The sequence below is a fragment of the Lissotriton helveticus genome, chromosome 3_1 (assembly GCF_964261635.1).
Source record: "Lissotriton helveticus chromosome 3_1, aLisHel1.1, whole genome shotgun sequence".
In the NCBI taxonomy this organism is placed as follows: Eukaryota; Metazoa; Chordata; class Amphibia; order Caudata; family Salamandridae; genus Lissotriton; species Lissotriton helveticus.
The window spans coordinates 396,161,184-396,181,486 of NC_136061.1; the positions used below are offsets into that span (position 1 = coordinate 396,161,184).

The following is a 20,303-nucleotide window of genomic DNA, read 5'->3' on the forward strand; positions in this document are numbered from 1 at the left end:
GGCAACTTTCATTGATTAGTGCACTATCCTATCTCCCATGTGGAGGTTGGAGCAGCAAGGCACCCGGGATCTGGACTGCTGATTATCAGATAACTCTCCATCGGCAATCTGAAGAGAGTTGCCAATATGGTGCGACTGTACCTGAGCAGGACACTGAGCGCCATCATTTAAGCATTTTGCACTCAACTGGGCAGAGAGACATGGGCCTGTAAATACTCCTACTGTGCTCCCTTGATACGTGTAAGACTATTGCTTTGCTTCTGTGGCACTGGACTCGAGTCGAAATTCACGCTTGCAAATTATTGCCTGCACTCTACCACAACAACAAGCTAGAGAACTCATAGTGGCGGCCACATGGCACAATAGCTCTTTCACATACAAAGACAGTAAAATATACATCGCATTGGCAGACCTTTGCGCATTCACCCGATCTGACTTTGAGTAACAGAAGGAAGCGCCTGTTTGTCACATTGAATACATCCACTCTGCGCTGCGGTTGCGGAACCGGGCCGGGGCTTAACCATGCTTTAATTGCTTTTAATTCCTGCCCGGTCGCGACGCCCCCAGAGACAGTCACAGTACTTGCCCAATAATTAAATGATATGGGTCAACACTCACCTGTGGGCGCCGGGTGGCAGCCTGCAGACACGGCCCGGGGGCCGGGGCAGGCTACAAGTAAATTATGGGGTCAGGGCCTCTCCAGGCTCCGCTCCAGCCTCTCGATGTCTCACTCTCTGGCCTCCTCATGCGCACTTTTTAATGCGCGATACCAATGCGCTTGTGCATGATCACCCCTGACCCGGACCTCTGACTCCAGACCCCCCACCGTAAGGGTGAATGACGCACTGCGCAGACGTGAAGGCGGATACTGAAGACGCCGCACATGGTGCAGACAGTCAGACCAGCCAGTGGATTGCTTTATAAATAATATGCTGTAGTGCTAGCAGGGCTGGACACGGGCAGACAGTGCGTGCAGCACCAGCAGCTGCATTTAATGCAGATAGTTGTGTGTTTGTTTGCTGCTCGATCACGCCAGGTTCCAAACCGACCCCAGCAAACAAAACCGGCCCCCAACATACAAAACCGGCCCCCACCCCATCCAGCTGACCGGGGGATTGCCCGGTGCCCGGAATGGCCAGTCCGGGCCTGGATACGACACACTTTTTGATGGCAATTGACGGAATACATTGGGAAAGAGATTACATCTTAGTTTCCCTTGATGTTAGTAGTCTTTATACGTGTATTCGGCACGATCTAGGACTACAGGCCATTCAACATTTCTTTAGGACTAGATCTATCACACTTCTTCATCATTCACAAATGATCATGAGGATGATTCAAATTTGTCTTACCAACTTTTTTTTCTTTGACAACACCATTTATAGGCAGTCACAGGGCATGGCCATGGGAACCTGCTACGCCCCCAGCTACGCAAATGTATTCATGGGCTGGTGGGAGGAGCAGGTTGTCGCAGAGATGGCAGATTTTGCCAACGTTGCCCTGTGGCTGCGCTATATTGATGATATTTTTTTTGTTTGGTGTGTGGACAAGGATTCTGCTAGAGCCTTTGTTGAGAAATTGAATGTGAACAATTTAAACTTACAGTTTACTGGTCACATTAGCAGTCAGACTATGGAATTTCTCGATGTCCTCTTAGAAGTCAAGGATGATAAGTTAACAATGAAGTTGTTCTGCAAGAGCACTGCAGGGAACAGCATCTTGAATGCTAACAGTAGCCATCCAGGAAATGTGGTGCACAGCATCCCGTATGGGGAGCTGGTACGCACTAAAAGAAACTGTAGCACTGAGACAACTTATGAAAATGAAAAGATCATTATGTGCCAAAGGTTCAGATATAGGGGCTACAGCAATAGGACCATCAAGGAAGCAGTGTCGAGAGTAGAACTGTAGTGTAGTTCCTATTATCCCAATAGGCTCTGCGCATTGGAATAATACCTCCAATAGTATAGACCTAGACCAGACGTTAACTAGGTCTTCTACTGTCGATATTAGACTTAAAGTTTTGGGTTTGCCAGCTAGCTCAGAGTTCACTAGAAACTTTCTCGAATAGACAAGGAGGAGTTGAACCTCCCTGGATAGACAAGAAGGGATTTAGTTTCTGACAACCATAGAACATGTCAACTTTGCTCTCCCCTAATCAAGAGTGTATCTCTAGAGTCGTGTGAAAACAAAAGACAACTTATTTTACTCAGTCAGTACGTGCATTCTTAGTTTCACCAGATTGTAGAGAAAAGGAAGAGACGGGCGTGTTCAATAAAAGATGTTATTTATTGATCAGTCTCTCTTCTCGTACAAGAGAAATGAATCGATATTATTGCAATACTTATGGTTAAGTAAAGTGCATACAATAAAAGCAGAAGTATAAAATAATACTGTAAAAACATTTATATGGTTTCTAAGCCATATGGTGGTTTAAAATGGATAAAATAGATCTATACATATAAGCATTTGACTAATCGTACTCAACTGGTGCTTCTAACTACGCCTACCCCAGTGTACCTGACCTAAGCCTAATACGTGGGCGGGGATAGAAAGTAACAGTTTTAAGTTAAGTTTGTTTTGCCAAGTGACTGACTCAAGAATTCTCTGCAAGGGGTTATTCAGTTCCGTACCTTGAATCTAGGATGATTGAGGGATGGTATCTCTCATCTTTGGTCTCGATATTCCAGGCTGCCTGCAAGGGCTGCTCGGAAGCGCCGGAGCTGGATTTCTCGGCAGGAGAAAGCAGCGTCTCGTTCTCAGCGCGTCAGGAAGGCGGGGCAGCTAGTGGGCTTCGCTCTCTGCTGGGCTTCGGGAAGTCTCGCTGCTCCGATCTCGTCACCACCGCGTGTGTTTGCTTAAGGCAATATCGGTAATATTTATACCTGTAAGGTGCCGAGATTGACGTAAGGATGGACATAGATACGTCAATAAGGATGTCATACGAGCTGGTCGTTAGCGCATTCTTTTACTGAAGTTCTCGGTGAAATCAAAACAATGGCCGCAGGGTTTTTCCCAGGTTGTCATAGGTTTGATTTGTTTTGAGAACTCCGTATGCCTTATCAGGGACTGGAGGAATATTGCTTGCCTAATTAGATGGCAAGCTTTATGACCTAATCAGATAACGCGCTCCTGTGCCGTGGTCTGGCGTAATCAGATAACGGTTTCTGCATCATGGGATGGCTGCTAGTTAACTCGTTAACCAGAATAGGGTCAGGAATAGGGGGATCGATACAGAACCTATAGGAATACATCACACCCACTCCACGCTAACTATGGCCATATTTACGAATCTAGGCATAGTAAAACATACTGTAGAGTATCGTGTATACCTTACCACCCCAAAATACATATAATGCATTTCGAAATTATGTAACATACGGGGAAAAAATTAGTCGTATGTACTATATGCACTCAAGCAGTGGAATAATGCTAAATTAATCACGCATATGTATACATTATTAGTAATTGAATATGAGAATTACACATGAAATGGCTCTTAATACAGAAGAAAGGTTCGAGACCACTTCATCACAGTTCAAAAATAATTATAAACATACCAGCGGGCAGCTAATGTCTATGAAGTTACTAAAAATAGAAATTAGTTCTCTAAGAATAGTTCTTACTTTAAGCAGAAGAAAAGTGTCCCGTAAAATTTAACAAAAATATTTCGGGGCTGCTAAAAAATTGCTGTCCGTGAACTGGAGCTTGCTACTTTATTATTAAAGTTGAAGGCCAAATTCAAGGTGTCGGGAACGCCGTGTGCTAGCTTGTCCAAGAGTCATTATTTCTGCTCTGGTGAGAACATCATATCGTTGAGACTGCTGAAAAAGCTGTCAACAGCTTCCTGTGATAGTTCCACTAATTCGGAAAAGGATGTAACCATGCATTCATGTGCATGATCGTCTCTATTGACGTTTTGATTAGTATTGCTGACAGAAGGTTGTACCTGATCGATGCTGCTTTCATCTTGATCTTCACTACCCCTTAATCGTAGTGGTGAAGTTTCCACGAATGCCGTCATCAGGATTGGCAGCCGTTGAGGGCAGCACAATGCATGAGCCTTTACCGGACCCAACAATGTTTCTGCATCCATTGGCGCATCCGATTGTAGCGTCAGACAGGTGTCCAACACGCATTCTTCTCCGCACAGCATGCACCTTAATACCGGTAAAACACATATTTGCCATATCGGTCGAAATGAAAGAAACCAAGTCATGTTCAGGTCTCTAAGCCGGGTTAGTCCCAGGATTTTTGATATCAGGTCCCGGTATCCAATGGCTCGGATTGTTTCTTCCCTTGTCGCGGGTGTTTTGTCTGTGACATGGTTTGCCATAACGAAATATAAGGACTAAGAATAGGATTCCTGCAATTAGTCCCAAAATTAGGGAAACTCCTCCAAAAATCGAATGGACGAAGTCTGGAAAAATACCCAGTATGGCTTTGAATGGTGTTAATGCCATCGAAAATACAGTCTTAAATACATTTGAGACTCCACTGGTATCAGAAATATTTAAGATTTCATTCAGGATTTCTGCGAAATGTATGGGGGAATTAGTTGATAACAATGAGTGAATCTCTGCAGTCGTCCTTGCGACTAGGAGATCATACGTTTCTTTTGATGACGTGAGCCTGGTCGGCGTCTGAAGAAGCACTGTTTTCATTCTGCTTAAAGTATCGACTCGAATAGAAGTAATTTTCAAGTGAGGCCATGCCCTTGCCTCCCTGTCTGGAAAGGAGCTGGGGAACAATAAGCGTCCACAGCACATGACCTTCGCAGTCGTACTAACGAGATAAGGAACCCCGGGCAGTAGACTACAACATCTGCGATCCACAATTAGAATGTAACTCCCGTTATAGAGTCTTTTAAAGAATGGTTCTATCTCTGTTGCAGGTGTGCCTAGCTGGTGACATGAAAGGTTATTTGAGTTCCCTTCACAGGCTCCATGCAAACTAATTCCATTACACAGAAGTGTACCGCTTAGTGACATTGCACAATTATTGCCACTAAGAAACACTTTCTGTCCTTTATTACTGACACATGCATGTGAATAGGGCAAGTTCCATGTTGTCTTAATGTACCCTTTTCCCAATTTTTCGTACATGCCAGCCTGTATATATTTTTGGCAGTATTGAAACCTGAAAGTAGATATCGGAATATTAATTATCCCATGTATTATCCATTCAATGACAGGTCGTTCTGACATTGTCAATGGTAATCTCTCGAGTTTCTCAATGCTCAGGATTGTATAATCAGCACCCTTCTGTGCCATACTGATCTGTTTATCAGTAAGGTTAAAGATATTGAATAGTGACGTTGTGTTGATTAGACGCCAAGGCACATAGCCTGAACGCAGATTTTGTAACGTCCAGCCTAGCTGTACAATAGAACGCAATTGAGACTGACCGTGTTGTAACAACAGTAAGTCTTGCGATATTATGTCGATTGCTGATGACACAATGCTGTCCAATGAAAAGATTCTGGAGGACAGAGTCATTAACCCATTGTCCACTACAGAAAGCGATTTTTCCAAATTAATACGGTCAATTTCCCGTATACTTTCTGCTGTCTCAATTTGAGTTATCTTCCAGGCCTCGTTGTAAGCTGCATATATAGAGGCTGCTATGAAGCGTTTTTGACGCTGTTTGCGTGGTCCCATAATGAAATCACGCAAGTCAGCACCATCAGTAAGTAAAGTTAGGTGTTGCTTAATTTCTGTCAGTGTGGAAGTTTTTAGCCATTGAAGGCAGAGTTTGCCCACACTGTAGGTGGTGATTATCCCTGGGTGTTGTCTTTGGGAATATCTAGGGTCTGGCCTGGTCAATGTGAACCCCTGTGTTTTGTTCAGGAATCTGTCTTGACAGTTATTAGTATCTGTGGGCCAGATTAACCATTGTTTCCAATCAGGATTTGTTCTGTTTTGGTTTAATACATAGTTTACGTCTATCTCTTCATCTGCAGAGTTATTGCTGTTCATTGTTGGTTTTGGAATAGACGGTTTATTTAAGTCTTTGATTTTGGCTAATCCAAGACAGGTAGTTTGTTGAATAGTGTCATTCAAGAATATAATTTGTTCTGGGGTCATGCAGGCTCTAAACAATGATTCTATACCTTGTACTTGCCATTCTTTTGTACCCCAAACACTTTTTACTTCAACATTTTTGTCCCAATAATCAAAACCAAATGTATTCATTTGTTCAAAAAAAGAGTCCGAATATATCAATTTTGTGTTTGTAAGCATGGTTTTTGTTCCTGTCTTATTTGACAATTTGAAATAAAATGTTTCAGCATTACTTGTGTTGAACCCTGAAAAATATGAATATTTGTCATAAACGGTTCTTGAGCTTCCTTTTGGAGGGGTTGCACAATGTTCCCATTGATTATAATTTAAAACATTTCTAGGTTGTGCAGATTTATGTAGAAAATGGTTACCATAGTGGTTGTAGCAGTACATACTATCATAATTAGATGAACCCTGCAAATAATCATGTTTGGTAAATTTAGCAGACATCACTAGATCAGACATCATGTTATTAATACTTTCAAAGTCCCAATCATCAGCAAATGAGTTTGGTTTTACAAAATCACTCAACGAGATCTTGATTTGGTGTGGATATTTGAGGATTTCTACCGGACCATAAATTTCATAGTCAGTATTGTCCCATGCTACCCCACCCGGTATAGGATTGGCTGTGAAATTGACTGAAGAAAGTTCTCTTTTCTTGACGTGTGAAGACGTGTGTGGCTTGAGGATCAAGTTGATTTTCTGGCTTGCTGTGTCCATTTTTGCATATTTTCCCTCAATGAAGCGTCCCAAGCATAGTATCATGATGAGCCAAAGTATCAGGATAAATACACCAAAGGACACCCAAAATTCAATCCACGGAGAAATCAGATAGGTTTCTTTCAGCTGTTTCAAAAGTTCCTTAGCTTTATCTTTAAAAGTTTTTGTTGATGGCTGTGTCTTTGATTCACTTAGATCTTCAGAAGAATCTTCAAAGTTGATGAAGTAGCCGGATGCCGTTCTGTCTATTGTTCCAATTGCTTCAGGATTACTGTTTCTTGCAGCTTCAGCATATTCATTTGTTACTTCATTGTAGGTTGGTGTGTCTCTACTAAATGTTTTTATTTGGGTTTTCAGAGGTGTGAGTTCCATTGCATTGTTGCATAGTCCTTGTCGTTGTTCTGTAGGCGTTTCGAATGTGATTAGCCTTTTAGTTAGCACCTCTGTACTTGTAGCAAACCTTGGTGTTCTACTACTTATCGGGAGTCCACTTGGCCTACTGTTTATCGGCCACATGATTGTGGTTTTACCAGGTCGATGGATACAACTCGGTTCTCCTTTTTACCAGCAAGCGGCGGTAATACAACTGATCTAGTCCCGTTGATGGACAAGACAGGAACTGCTTTTCTGTAAGAAGGCCCAAATTCCTTCTTTACCGCGATCTTTTCTCTGACTAGATCCCCGACTTTTGGAATCCAGACAGGTCTTGCTGGGACAGGTGGTGGTTCTTCAGTGGTTGTTGGCTGCTGTTTCAACTTTATGTTGCTCAGGTCTTTTCTTGTTTCGTTTAAGTCCTGTAAAATAGCCAAACGATCTTTGATATCAAAGCTTTTTTCTTTTACCACTGAAGTCTGACTGTCAAGATCTAAGACTAGCATCCTAGTTCCAAACAGTAATTCGTACGGACTGAATCCCCTCAGAGAATTTCTTGGCAAGTTGTTTAGACTACGTTGGACACTTATTAGATGTTTGACCCACCCAGCTCCCGAACCTAATACCTTTGCTGTTATAGATTGCTTTATGTCTTGGTTTTTCTTTACACCGTCCCGTATCCCTCAGGAAGGAAGTGAGAAGAATCCCGCTTCGCTATGCTCATTTGGCCGTGCTTTCCCACAAGCTTGAGGGCTAAAGTGAAAACATTGGTCAAACGTAGCATGCTCCTAGCGTATATGCCATTTAGACTCGCAAATCTTGTATAACAGTCCCGACGTCAGCCGAGTGCTGGGGTCTACATTTATAAGTGGAAACTAGTCTTTATTTGTTAATGGGACGCATTATTTACACTTGTTTCACTGATTATTGTTTAGCCCTTATTGAGTGAAACGCCATGGTATTACCCCGTTCCTCTCGCCGCTGCGATCTCTGTTGCAGCCCGGGCAATTTTTTTACAAAAATGTGATGATGCAGGCTCATGCCTGGCCACCAGTACACTGATTGTAGTTCTTCCAGAGAATCTTTTAGTTTGAGGTGTCTGAGACCCTCGCCCATATGTGCGTCTGCTATTAACAAAGTTCTCCTGTCCTTGTTTGGAATTACTCTATCCCCCACTCCAGGGATTCGAGCAAAAGGAACGGAGTTCGCATCGATTATGTATGTATATTTGAGTGGATAACTGATCGGTAACGCTGAGCAGTCGCCTTTTGATGACGTTTTCACCGCCAGCATTGTTTCACCGTCAATGTATTTTACTGCACGCTTTTTTCTAGCTACGGAAGCCGATTCAGTTGCTACCGCTGTGGCTTTCTCAGCCAATGAATTCCCTGCAACGTGAACGCCATCACGCTGATGACTCAGTGAGTGTATCACGTGAGTCTTTGGTAGTTCTTTTTTTAACAGAACTATTTGTTCCCAAAGCAGTTTTTGTTTTATTGTTGCACCTGTGTCATCTTTGTAACCGTTTTGAATCCATTTCTGTAAATCGCTGTTATATGATTTGACGCAGTAATACGAATCGGACACTATGAGTGTCGGGAATTCGCGATCTGCATTATCTAGCGCCATTTTCAATGCTATTATTTCAGTCTGTTGTTCTGAATTAGTTTCTACTGAGTGTGTTTTTGTTAATAGAGGTCTTAGTATACCTCCGCGCCACACTTCTTTTGTAATCTCACATGTGGGGTTGTATGCTTGTTCCCCCCAAACGGATGGTTGAGCATGTCCGTCTGTATAGATTACACAAGCGTATTGTCGTAATGGCAGAATGTCGATTGGCAGAGGGAATATTCTTTCATATTCTAGATATTTTAGTTCCTCTAGTTCTGGATCAAAGTAGTATTTTACTTTGTCCATTGTAATGGAATTCACCCATTGTATCCATTCCGGATTCAATGCTGTTGTTGGTAAATTACACGGTGTTGTTAATGCCTCAAAGGCTGATTCTGCTGTTCTGACTGTGATGTGTCTACCGTCAACTTTATCTTTTTCTCTAGCTATTGCGGTTTGAACTGCATGAACAATGTTTTCTTTAATGCTGAATTTCTTTTCAGCTTCTGTGTACAAGTGTGATTTGAATGCAATTGGTACCTTTTCTCCCTCATTAGAGGTCAGGTATGTGAATCCGCATCTTCCTGGGATGACTCGAATCACAAGGTTGCGTGTGTTATCACGTGTTTCTAATTTTGTTTTAATTAACATATCTGTTTGTAAGGATCTCAGAATTTCTGTGTGTTTTTGAGTCCAATTGGTTTTTTTAAAATCTGGTTTTATTAGATCATAAAGGGGTTTGACCCTTTCTGCGTAATTTGCAATGTATGTTCTTCCGAAATTTAGGAAGCCTAGAATTGACTGTAGGTTTTTTAGTGTTCTAGGTGCTTGGAGTACGGCACATTTCTCTAGGAAATTGTCAGCCAGGCTTTTGCCTTCACTTGATAATTCATATCCTAAGAACAGGACTGTTAGATGGGCAATTCTAGATTTTTTAAAGTTGAATTTGTAACCCTCTGCCGCGAACCCAAGTATTATGGTGTTCACTCTCTTCAAGTGAGTATCCAAGTCATCATCTGTTAGGTATATGTCATCGACATAAGATAATGCTTCGTCATCATATGTTTGTAGTAACTCTGTTACCCTCGCTGAGAATACTCCTGGGCTGTTCTTGTACCCCTGGGGTAACCGACAGAATTCTTTTTGAGCGCCATTTATTGAGAACGCTGATAAGTATCTGCTCTCTGGTGCTATATTTTGACAAAAGAATCCATTAGAGATGTCTAATGTTGTTTTATATTTTTTGCGCACTATGTTATTCATTAGTGCAGCACTATGCGAGTTTTGTACTGCAAAAGTTTTGCAACACGAGTTAAGGTGTCTGTAATCCAAAACTAAACGATATGAATTGTCTGGTTTGGAGACAGGAAACAAAGGGTTGTTCATTTGTGAGGTGCAAGTTTTAATCACCCCCTGGTATTCTAGTTGATCTAGAATGTCTTTTACCTGTTTTTTAGCTTCTTGCTTGATTGGATACTGCCTTTGTGCAGTAGGTTGTGATTTTAACTGGATTTTGTGAGGAGGAGAGTCCTCATCCCATCCTACATGATTTTTATATAAAGCAGGAGCCTGAGCTACTGCCCACTTTCTTGCAAGTGTATATTTTTTATGAATTGGAATATGATTTGAGAAGGCAGGCATAATTATTTCTTCGCCATGTGGGCACTCCCTGACAAACTCTGGTGGCCAGTCTTTTTCAGCTAGAAGGATGTCATAGCCCTGGGAGAGATTATCCCAAAAAAGGCCCCTTATTTTTCTAGTCTTATCCCCTTCTATGCGTAAAGTTATTTCATATATTTTGTGAGGTTTGCTAACTCTGGTGTCTGCAGTTTCCACCTGAATGTATTCATTCGTGTCCACTGTCTCCAGATGATTCATAAGGACTTTGCGTGCTATGCTCACTTCTGCTGCGCTGTCTAGCATTGTCTGAGCCCACTCTCCGTTTTTCAGCTGTGTCCTCAGTATTCTCGGCATTGTTGAATACTTTAATACTGGCTACCTTCTTTTTTGGAAACTGTAATTTTTTTATTTGGATGAGCAGGTTCCTTGTCTTTGGACTTGACGTGCCCTTCCCTGGGTTCCGATCGTCCTCTTCTTTCCGATTTCTGCGAGGAAGTCTGAAAAGATTGAGAGGGACGTGTATCAAAATCTTGATCTATCAGGTTTCTTTATGTTATCCCTATTTCTAAGGTTGTATTTTTTCACAGAGGGCTCCCTTTGGGGAGACTTGGGTCCTTGGTCCGGAGATCTTTCTCTCCGCCGAGGAGACCTTCCTCTGGACTGGAATCTCTTTTATTTTGGATTGGATTGTTTGTTTCCATCCCAGTTCTTCTTTTGACTGTTTAGATTATTTTTAATAAATGTTTTTTCAGGACTTTCAATTAGTTGGGGTTTCACTGGTATTCCACCCAAACTATCTCTACCTAGTTCTTCATAGGATTTTTCTATAATTCTGGCAATTTCAGCTGGTTGGTCTGCTATATCTGTCTCTTTTAACCTCTGGCGGATCGCCACATTCGCTGCTTCTCCTTTTATGTTGGCTAGTAATATTGCCGAGACCTGCTTGAAGTCTTTTAGTAATTTCATACCAAGAGTTAAAGCGGGTTCTGGACCGTATTCGTCTTGAATTTGTTTTAGCACATCTGGTATTACTGACATGGATGGAACTCCATGTGTTTTTGTGTAAATGGAAGCAAAGACTGTACCCCAAGTGTCACAGTCCTCCACGTGTGGTGCGATTCCCATTGGAAGACAGATAGTCAGAATCCTGTGTTTATCCACAGGGGTGGTGTCTGGAAACACCGCCTCTATTTGGGTGATTTTTTGTGCTAACCAGAATGGAATTTGTTCCCGTTTAGCTGGTACTTTACCTAGGCAGGACTGTATGTTCTGTGGTGTAATTTTATTTGTGTTCCCCTGATGTGGGGTCAGCTGTGGAATTTTAACTACAGGTTGGATGGTTGAAGTTCGCATTACATATTGGACTAGTTGTCTATATATTTTAATTAATTGTTTTAGTTGTACTAAAACATCTGCTGCAGACATTCTTTCGATGTCTGGATGTGGTGTGTATCCGGCTAGGACCGGCCACGTTGCTCCTGGTCTACCTAGTGGACCGAGCCTGGTGATGTGATTATTATGTTTTAGGGCGCCATTAAACAAGAGCAGATGCTCTTGGAATTTGAGTGGTACTTCCACTTCCTCGAAAGGAGTGTAGGTATCCGGTGGTTCCTCTGTTTTATAACAGTGGAACTCCTTTGTTACAGCATTTGCTGCTGGAAAGTTTATCCATGAATAGAATACCTCTGTCTGCCGATATTCGTGTGCCTCAATTACGAATATGACTGTACCACCTCTTGGTGTCAGTCCATTTTCTATAAGTTTTAACATTATAGATCTTCTTATGTTGACCGGGATGAGTATTATATCCGGGTCTGCTTCTTGCATAGTATTATCAGCTGCTATTACTACAGCTGCTACTCTAGCTCTCTCTCTTTCATCATCACTGTCTGGCATTTTACTGTCAGGATGGTTATTCTGTTTGTTTGCAGATCAGGTTTCTTGTGGAAACAAAGATGAGATGCACAATATTTTGGAACAGTGTATCCTTCAACGTTGATTGAACCAAAAACCATACATAGGAGTTCCCTCCTGCGAGGTTTGGCGGATTTTACCTCTCACCCACTCCAGACGTCTTTGGAGTATTATGGGAAAAAGGGGTCTGAGTGAAAAAGCACGACTGAGTTACTCTAAAGTCTTGCGTTAGTTTTATCGCCTATCCAAGCACGTTGGGCGCCATGTAGTGTAGTTCCTATTATCCCAATAGGCTCTGCGCATTGGAATAATACCTCCAATAGTATAGACCTAGACCAGACGTTAACTAGGTCTTCTACTGTCGATATTAGACTTAAAGTCTTGGGTTTGCCAGCTAGCTCAGAGTTCACTAGAAACTTTCTCGAATAGACAAGGAGGAGTTGAACCTCCCTGGATAGACAAGAAGGGATTTAGTTTCTGACAACCATAGAACATGACAACTTTGCTCTCCCCTAAACAAGAGTGTATCTCTAGAGTCGTGTGAAAACAAAAGACAACTTATTTTACTCAGTCAGTACGTGCATTCTTAGTTTCACCAGATTGTAGAGAAAAGGAAGAGACGGGCGTGTTCAATAAAAGATGTTATTTATTGATCAGTCTCTCTTCTCGTACAAGAGAAATGAATCGATATTATTGCAATACTTATGGTTAAGTAAAGTGCATACAATAAAAGCAGAAGTATAAAATAATACTGTAAAAACATTTATATGGTTTCTAAGCCATATGGTGGTTTAAAATGGATAAAATAGATCTATACATATAAGCATTTGACTAATCGTACTCAACTGGTGCTTCTAACTACGCCTACCCCAGTGTACCTGACCTAAGCCTAATACGTGGGCGGGGATAGAAAGTAACAGTTTTAAGTTAAGTCTGTTTTGCCAAGTGACTGACTCAAGAATTCTCTGCAAGGGGTTATTCAGTTCCGTACCTTGAATCTAGGATGATTGAGGGATGGTATCTCTCATCTTTGGTCTCGATATTCCAGGCTGCCTGCAAGGGCTGCTCGGAAGCGCCGGAGCTGGATTTCTCGGCAGGAGAAAGCAGCGTCTCGTTCTCAGCGCGTCAGGAAGGCGGGGCAGCTAGTGGGCTTCACTCTCTGCTGGGCTTCGGGAAGTCTCGCTGCTCCGATCTCGTCACCACCGCGTGTGTTTGCTTAAGGCAATATCGGTAATATTTATACCTGTAAGGTGCCGAGATTGACGTAAGGATGGACATAGATACGTCAATAAGGATGTCATACGAGCTGGTCGTTAGCGCATTCTTTTACTGAAGTTCTCGGTGAAATCAAAACAATTGCCGCAGGGTTTTTCCCAGGTTGTCATAGGTTTGATTTGTTTTGAGAACTCTGTATGCCTTATCAGGGGCTGGAGGAATATTGCTTGCCTAATTAGATGGCAAGCGTTATGACCTAATCAGATAACGCGCTCCTGTGCCGTGGTCTGGCGTAATCAGATAACGGTTTCTGCATCATGGGATGGCTGCTAGTTAACTCGTTAACCAGAATAGGGTCAGGAATAGGGGAATCGATACAGAACCTATAGGAATACATCACAGAACTAAAAACTAGAAATGAATTATTGTACCCCAAGAGAAAGGAGGATGGGGATGAATGTATTAGGTTCATCACAACATTCTCGGGACAGGCGAAGGAGGTACATAGTATATTAAAAAAACATTGGCATGTACTACTTACTAATGACCACCTGAGAAAGAATCTAGGGAGTAATCCACAGATTACTTTCAGAAAAGGGAGGTCACTGAGAGACGAACTCAGCCATAATCATGTCATGGAACACGCTATAGGAAAATCTTCTAGGCCACCCGGATTCAGATGTTGCAGAAAATGCAAAGCATGTAGAGGAAGTAGGGAATGTAACAGATTGCTGGTACCCAATTCCAAGAGCGAGTTCCTGATCAAGAAAAATCTTACCTGTAACACTACATACAGCGTTTATGTTTTGATCTGCCCATGTGACAAGTGGTACGTGGGCAGTACCAAACATGAAGCCAAGAAACTGGTGCTACAACACTTGCGTGCAATAAAAAACAACAACAGACAGTACCCCATAGCCCAACACTTTGCTGATAAACACTTACAGGATGAGACTTTGGTACGCATGGTGGTCATTGACACTGTAAATCTTGGTGTGAGGGGTGGGAACCGTGAGTTATCATTGCGGAAATTGGAGTCAAGCTACATCATAGATTTGGAAAGTCTAGTACCGAAAGGATTAAACGCAAGCGAAGAATTGGAAATTCACTTGTATGAGTAGATTATCTATATGTCTGTATTCAGTTAGTTGGTTTCTATATTTTAAATCATGTTTTTATTCCAGATTTGGGCACTTCTGTTTGCAACTGTCAGAATATTGATCAAATGATGAAAGAACATTTAACGCAAGGATTAACCACATGGACACATGGACTACTTGAACTGTAATTTTTAATTGGAACAAGAAGTATTGTGTATGGCAATGTACATGATACACAAGAGGTCAACAGTGGGACAAAGGTGGACACACAACTGAGATGGTTTAATAGTGTCCTGGGAGGGGTCCTGGAATGATCAAATGGATTGAGTTGATTTCACCCACTTGGGCAGTATTGTTAATCTACGGACTATCAATTAGCGCCTCCCGTAGCATTGTGCCAACTTGGGCTTAATTGTTTGTACTTGGGTCTGTCTCAATAAAGTTATTCACTTTATTATTTGAGACTGCATGACAGGTCCTGACGTCTAATACACTCCCGCCCTATCCGCGTGCGATTTAGCATGCGCTAGGGAGCTGGGAGTAGTGATGACAAAGTGCCATACTGATTCGCATTCAATCAGTGCAATGCGTATTTTGTGGTATATGCAATGCGCCGAAAACATGGCATTGCATATGGTGTTAAATTCAGTGATATATCCGCGCTAGTTATAATGTGCTAAAACACAGCAATGTATGTGGCACTTATGCAGTGTTAACTATATATCTGATTGGAGTATACAGTATATATTTTATTTAAATATGAACTGTGAATCATATTATATGTACATATATGTTTTGGGACTTATATCGATCCTACTGTGATATATTGCACATTTTAAAATGGCCGCGACAGTTCCTCACAAATCACATGGGTGGTGAGTCCGTTGTTTAATCACATTGTTTTTGAAGTGTATTTAAACATGGCGTTTATATGAATTTACGGGCGTGATCAAGGTGTAATAACCGAAACGCGTCTTTTTTCACTTGCAAAATAAATTATTGCAGTAATTGGAGTGTCCGAGTGGTTCCTGGAAGCAGCGGGGACTTATTGAAAGAAAATACACACACATGTATATAAATGTATATATTCTCAAGGCAACACCGCAGCACTAGTTCTCACTCACACCTAGACCCACAATGGAAGCAGTGCCGGAGCAGTACCCTCACGACCACTCCCGGTTATCAGGACCACCGCACGAGGACAAAATGTGCAGATGTTGTGTAGTCGATCCCAGAATACAAAAACAGGAGTTGGAAAATATGAGACTTTTGTATCATGTGATTTTTACCCTTGTGATTTTTACAGGCTGCATCCCATGCAACATACGGTGGTGAAGAACTTGCAGTGTCTTATGCCAATCGATCAGCAGCTCTCTTCTACGTGGGACACTTTGATGTGAGTAGGACTTTCATGATCTTTTTCATACTGGTGAGAAAGATCCTGCCCCGGTGTTCTGCTCTGCTGATGCAGAATAAGGCTGCTTGCATGGTTTTGGTACATCAGTGATGATTAGCACATTTCCACTTCTGCTCACTGTCTTGCTGCAGTAAGTTGGTTCCACAACCAGACGTAGGAAAGGATATGATTGCTTGTGTCATTCCCTCCAGCGTTGGATCCATTTCACAATATAATTGTACTCATTTTATAGCACAGTAATACCAGCACAAATATAAATAGTCACTTATTTAAGAGTATTAAGTTGGAATATTTGAAGTATAAAACAAAATGTTGATTCAATATAAGAGTGGTCAAAATAATTGAAAAAAGGAAAACCACAAATAAGTGAGAAAGAAAGAACACAAAATAAAGGATGATTAATACAGATAAACAGTATATTGATAGAATGTATTAACTGTTTCCCCATTTCTGATCATAAGATTATTCTAACCCTGACGTAAGTATATAACTTTATGATATCTAAACAACAAGGGAATTTCAATATTCATACCTTTGTAGTAGAAGCTATTAAGTTTCTCCACTTTTTTAAAATCCAATTTATTTGCAACATCAAAAGCACAAGATTTGTTGTTTGTCGGAAGGAGTTAGATAGAAATTGTTAGGTGAAACTAGCAATCGTGTCCACAATGGGTATCTAATAAAGGGTTGACCACACACCAGCTCTAATCTGTCAAAACTTCAGCCTGCACTGCTCAAGCCTTGTAGCAGTTAGAGCTGAAATGACCAAATGTACGTACCACTAAATGAATGTGAAGCACCGCTTCCAATACGATCTAGAAATTAATTTCTGCAGAATTAGTGGTAAACGAGCTCCATGTTCATTTTATGTAATCAAAAAAAATAATTATCATAATTAAACCAAAATATCTATAGATAAGTCATCTGACAAGCAAAGTCTAAATTTCAGCTATAAGGAAGAATCCTTTTTTTCACAATAATCCGCAAGAACATCTAGGATTATAGAAACAGGATGCCAAATGTTACATTTTAAGATGTACATTTGGAAGTGTTAGTAGCAGTAGAAAGAAAATCGACTTTCGGTCATCAAATGATAACGTTTTGTATTCTGATTTACCTTATAATTTAATCCTGACCGCCTTTGATTGTTGCTGGTTGTATATCACTATGTTGACGTCAATAATATAGATCTAAAAAAATATCAAATTCACTACATCATAAAGATAAGTATATACTTACTATTCTTTACACCATATCTACTCACAGTGTACGTATATTGGGATGTAATAGTTAGCTTGGTGTAGTGAATACAATATTTTTCATGTGATATAACATGTGATTTAGAGGGGGTGTGGTGCAATTATTAACTAATGTTGCAATCTAGGGTTCCAAGGTTTAGGAGTGGGGGACAAAAGACAACTGTCTCTTCCATTCATCTGTGAAGTCAACTTCATAAACATATTCTTTGATAGTAGATGAGGGCCAACAATGCCATCCATGTATGCCCATTGCCTACCAGTTTAATATCCAATATGGATCAAGGGTCTCTGCAGCATAAACTTCCAGGTCCATTCTTGTTTTTGCAGTAAATTGTACTTGATTAGTTCTGTTGCATTGTCCTTCATTATTGGAGAACAAAATGAGTAGATTAACAAGTGAATCGGTCCATAACTCTTTACACCACTGAAAACATAGCTTCCAGCCCACTTTGAATATTGATGTTTCCCTACCTTAGGTTTGTCTGGAGGATATTGAGAGAGCACTGGAGAACGGCTATCCCAGGAGGCTGCAACACAAGGTGCTGATGAGGAAAGCTGACTGCTTGCTGCGCCTTGGTAGATGTCAAGAGGCCACCGAAATGATCCGTAGTTTGGAAGAACTAGTTGCTAGCAGCAATCTCGTAAGCAACACTAAACAGTCACTGCTGAGCAACATTGTGAATCTGAAATCCAGAGTAAGTGAAAATCAGAACAACTCTGCGTCCAATAGTTCAACATGCCTAAAAAAACAAAATGAGACAGTTCTTCCTGGGGAGATATTAAGAAATGACCTTGAAGACCTTCGTATTTGGGATGAGAATGCCAACATTCCTAAAGCATCTGCAGCATTAAGTGCTCGCTTTAGCCCCGATAGAGGGCGCCACCTGGTAGCCGTGCGGAACATTGACCCAGGAGAGACGCTGGTGAAGGAAGAGGCTTTTGTTAGTGTTCTAGTTCCAGAAGGGCTTCGGAACCACAAGGGTGAAGATGGAGACCGGCTTAAGTTTGTGGTCACAAATGCAGACCTTCATTGTCACCTGTGCTTGGACCGTGCTCAAGCGACAGTGCCCTGTCGGGGTTGCAGCTACGCGAGGTACTGCAGTCAGCAGTGTATGGAGCATGCCTGGGGCAGGTACCACTGGTTGGAGTGCTCCATAGGAAGCAGTCTCCTCGCCCTGGGGGTGTTCTGCCATCTAGCCCTGCGAACAGTACTAGTGGCTGGATTTGGCAATGTAAGTCAACTAGTGAAACAACATCACATGGTCCCAGAGGAACCGACTAAAGATAAGCTACATCTACCACCACCTCATGTTTGTTCAGGAGCTAAAACAGGTAAGACTAGGGAGGAGCCAGCCTTGATTGAAGGCTTTGACACCGATGGGCGTTACCAGAGCTCCTATCCAGCGGTTTTCAGCCTTCTGACTCACGTGGTGCACCAGAGCCCAGAGCACAGATTCCTGTGTGCATTCAGTGCAGCCGCCATCTGCAGGATGCTGAGTGCAGCTGATGTACAGTCTCTTGTATCAGGCCCCAGGGTCTTGGCAGACCGATCAAAGATGAAAACAGAAGTTACTGAAGAGCGGATGCTGGATACGAATATTTTAGGAGTTGCGATGCTCCACCACATGCTTCAGTTGCAGAGTAACGCCCTGGCAGTCACCAGCATACAGGAGCAGAGAGGAGGTCAGTATTGGGGAAGGCCAGAGATTTGTGCAAAGTAGTTTGTGTCAATGCAGCAACTGGAAAAGCACGCACTTAAGCAAAGATCTGGCATATATCCCTTATGCAAGGTTCCAAACTTTATGCCTCTTATTATAATCACTTTATAAAGCAAGGAGGTAAACCCAGACAAATCACGAGGACGTGGGTAGAGTACGGTATACGAAACAAATGGCCCCAGCTGAGATGTTATATTAAGACAAGCATCTTTACATCACCCATAGAATTAATCCAAAAGCAATTAAAGATAACTTCAGTACATTTATTCAAATATAACATAGATTCTCATATCCATTAAGAATACCACAAAAGTACATGTTCAAATAATTATGATAGAATTCAAAAGTTGTGCCCCACTGGGAGAGGAGGGGTAAGTGCAGCGTACTGCGAAAAGTGAAGGTAAGTGGGAGAGGGAGGGCAGTGAGCAATAAATGCATCTAAATCATATAGAGAGTCAATCCAGGCCTAAGGTACATGGCCAGACTATTTACACAACCATAGTATGAGGACATGCGAGAAGCCTATCACTGTTGTCCGCAATGCTATATGGAATGTGCAGCCGTCAACGTTTCGACCCTGGGGGGAGATTGAAGATTGCTGAAGGTCTTACAGACAGGTCTTCATCAGGACCAACTTATGGGGACACCCTAAAACCACCATAGGTGTGTGGTGGTAGATAGATGAAAGATGGGCCCTCAGGAGCAGCTCATGTCCGTCTCGTCTTCAGCGAGACGGACGTGAGCTGATCCTTCAGGAATGTTTGGGATATTGGATTCAATCAAACCCAGGATAAATAATATACTGCCTTACCAACCACGATTCAATGTCCTTTCCTGACATCGGAGCCTGACAAAAAATCAGTGTTTCCAGTAACAATGCTGGCAAACAAACACATTTAGAATTAAGTACGCAAGACACTTACTAAATCTCAGTCGCAGCTGGCAAAACGGGCGGGTGGGTTCACGCGGGCGGGGGGAGTGGCCAGTGGGACGCTAATCTTAAAATAAAAAAAAGTACCCTCCTCCAGTTCCGCAACCGCATTATGCGCCGCAGCCTCAGCTCCTGCTGCTCCTGATGCATTTTTGCTCCCCTAAGCCAATCACAACGCTGCAATTGCAGCGTTGGGATTGGTGAGGCATAGCGGAGAGCGCCCCAGCCAAGCCATTTTCTCTATGTAGGTTGCATGCAGCAGCCTACATAATGAAAAAGGGAGAGTGCGCATGACTGGGATGGTCGGCCCTGGAGCTGACCAAACAATCAGTACCCACAACAGTGGGCAAGCCACTGCCCC

At 42.1% G+C, this 20,303-nt stretch overlaps 1 protein-coding gene across 3 annotated transcripts in view; it reads left to right on the forward strand.

Moving 5' to 3' along the window:
• SMYD4 (SET and MYND domain containing 4) overlaps positions 1-20,303 on the forward strand; it is a 157,404-nt gene that overhangs the window by 95,946 nt on the left and 41,155 nt on the right. For all 3 annotated transcript variants that reach the window (XM_078680148.1, XM_078680146.1, XM_078680147.1), the window contains 2 exons: positions 15,924-16,013; positions 17,770-18,976. In XM_078680148.1, coding sequence (XP_078536274.1) covers positions 17,839-18,976 — 1,138 coding nt within the window. In that variant the 5' untranslated portion in view covers positions 15,924-16,013; positions 17,770-17,838. The remainder of the gene's footprint in view (positions 1-15,923; positions 16,014-17,769; positions 18,977-20,303) is intronic.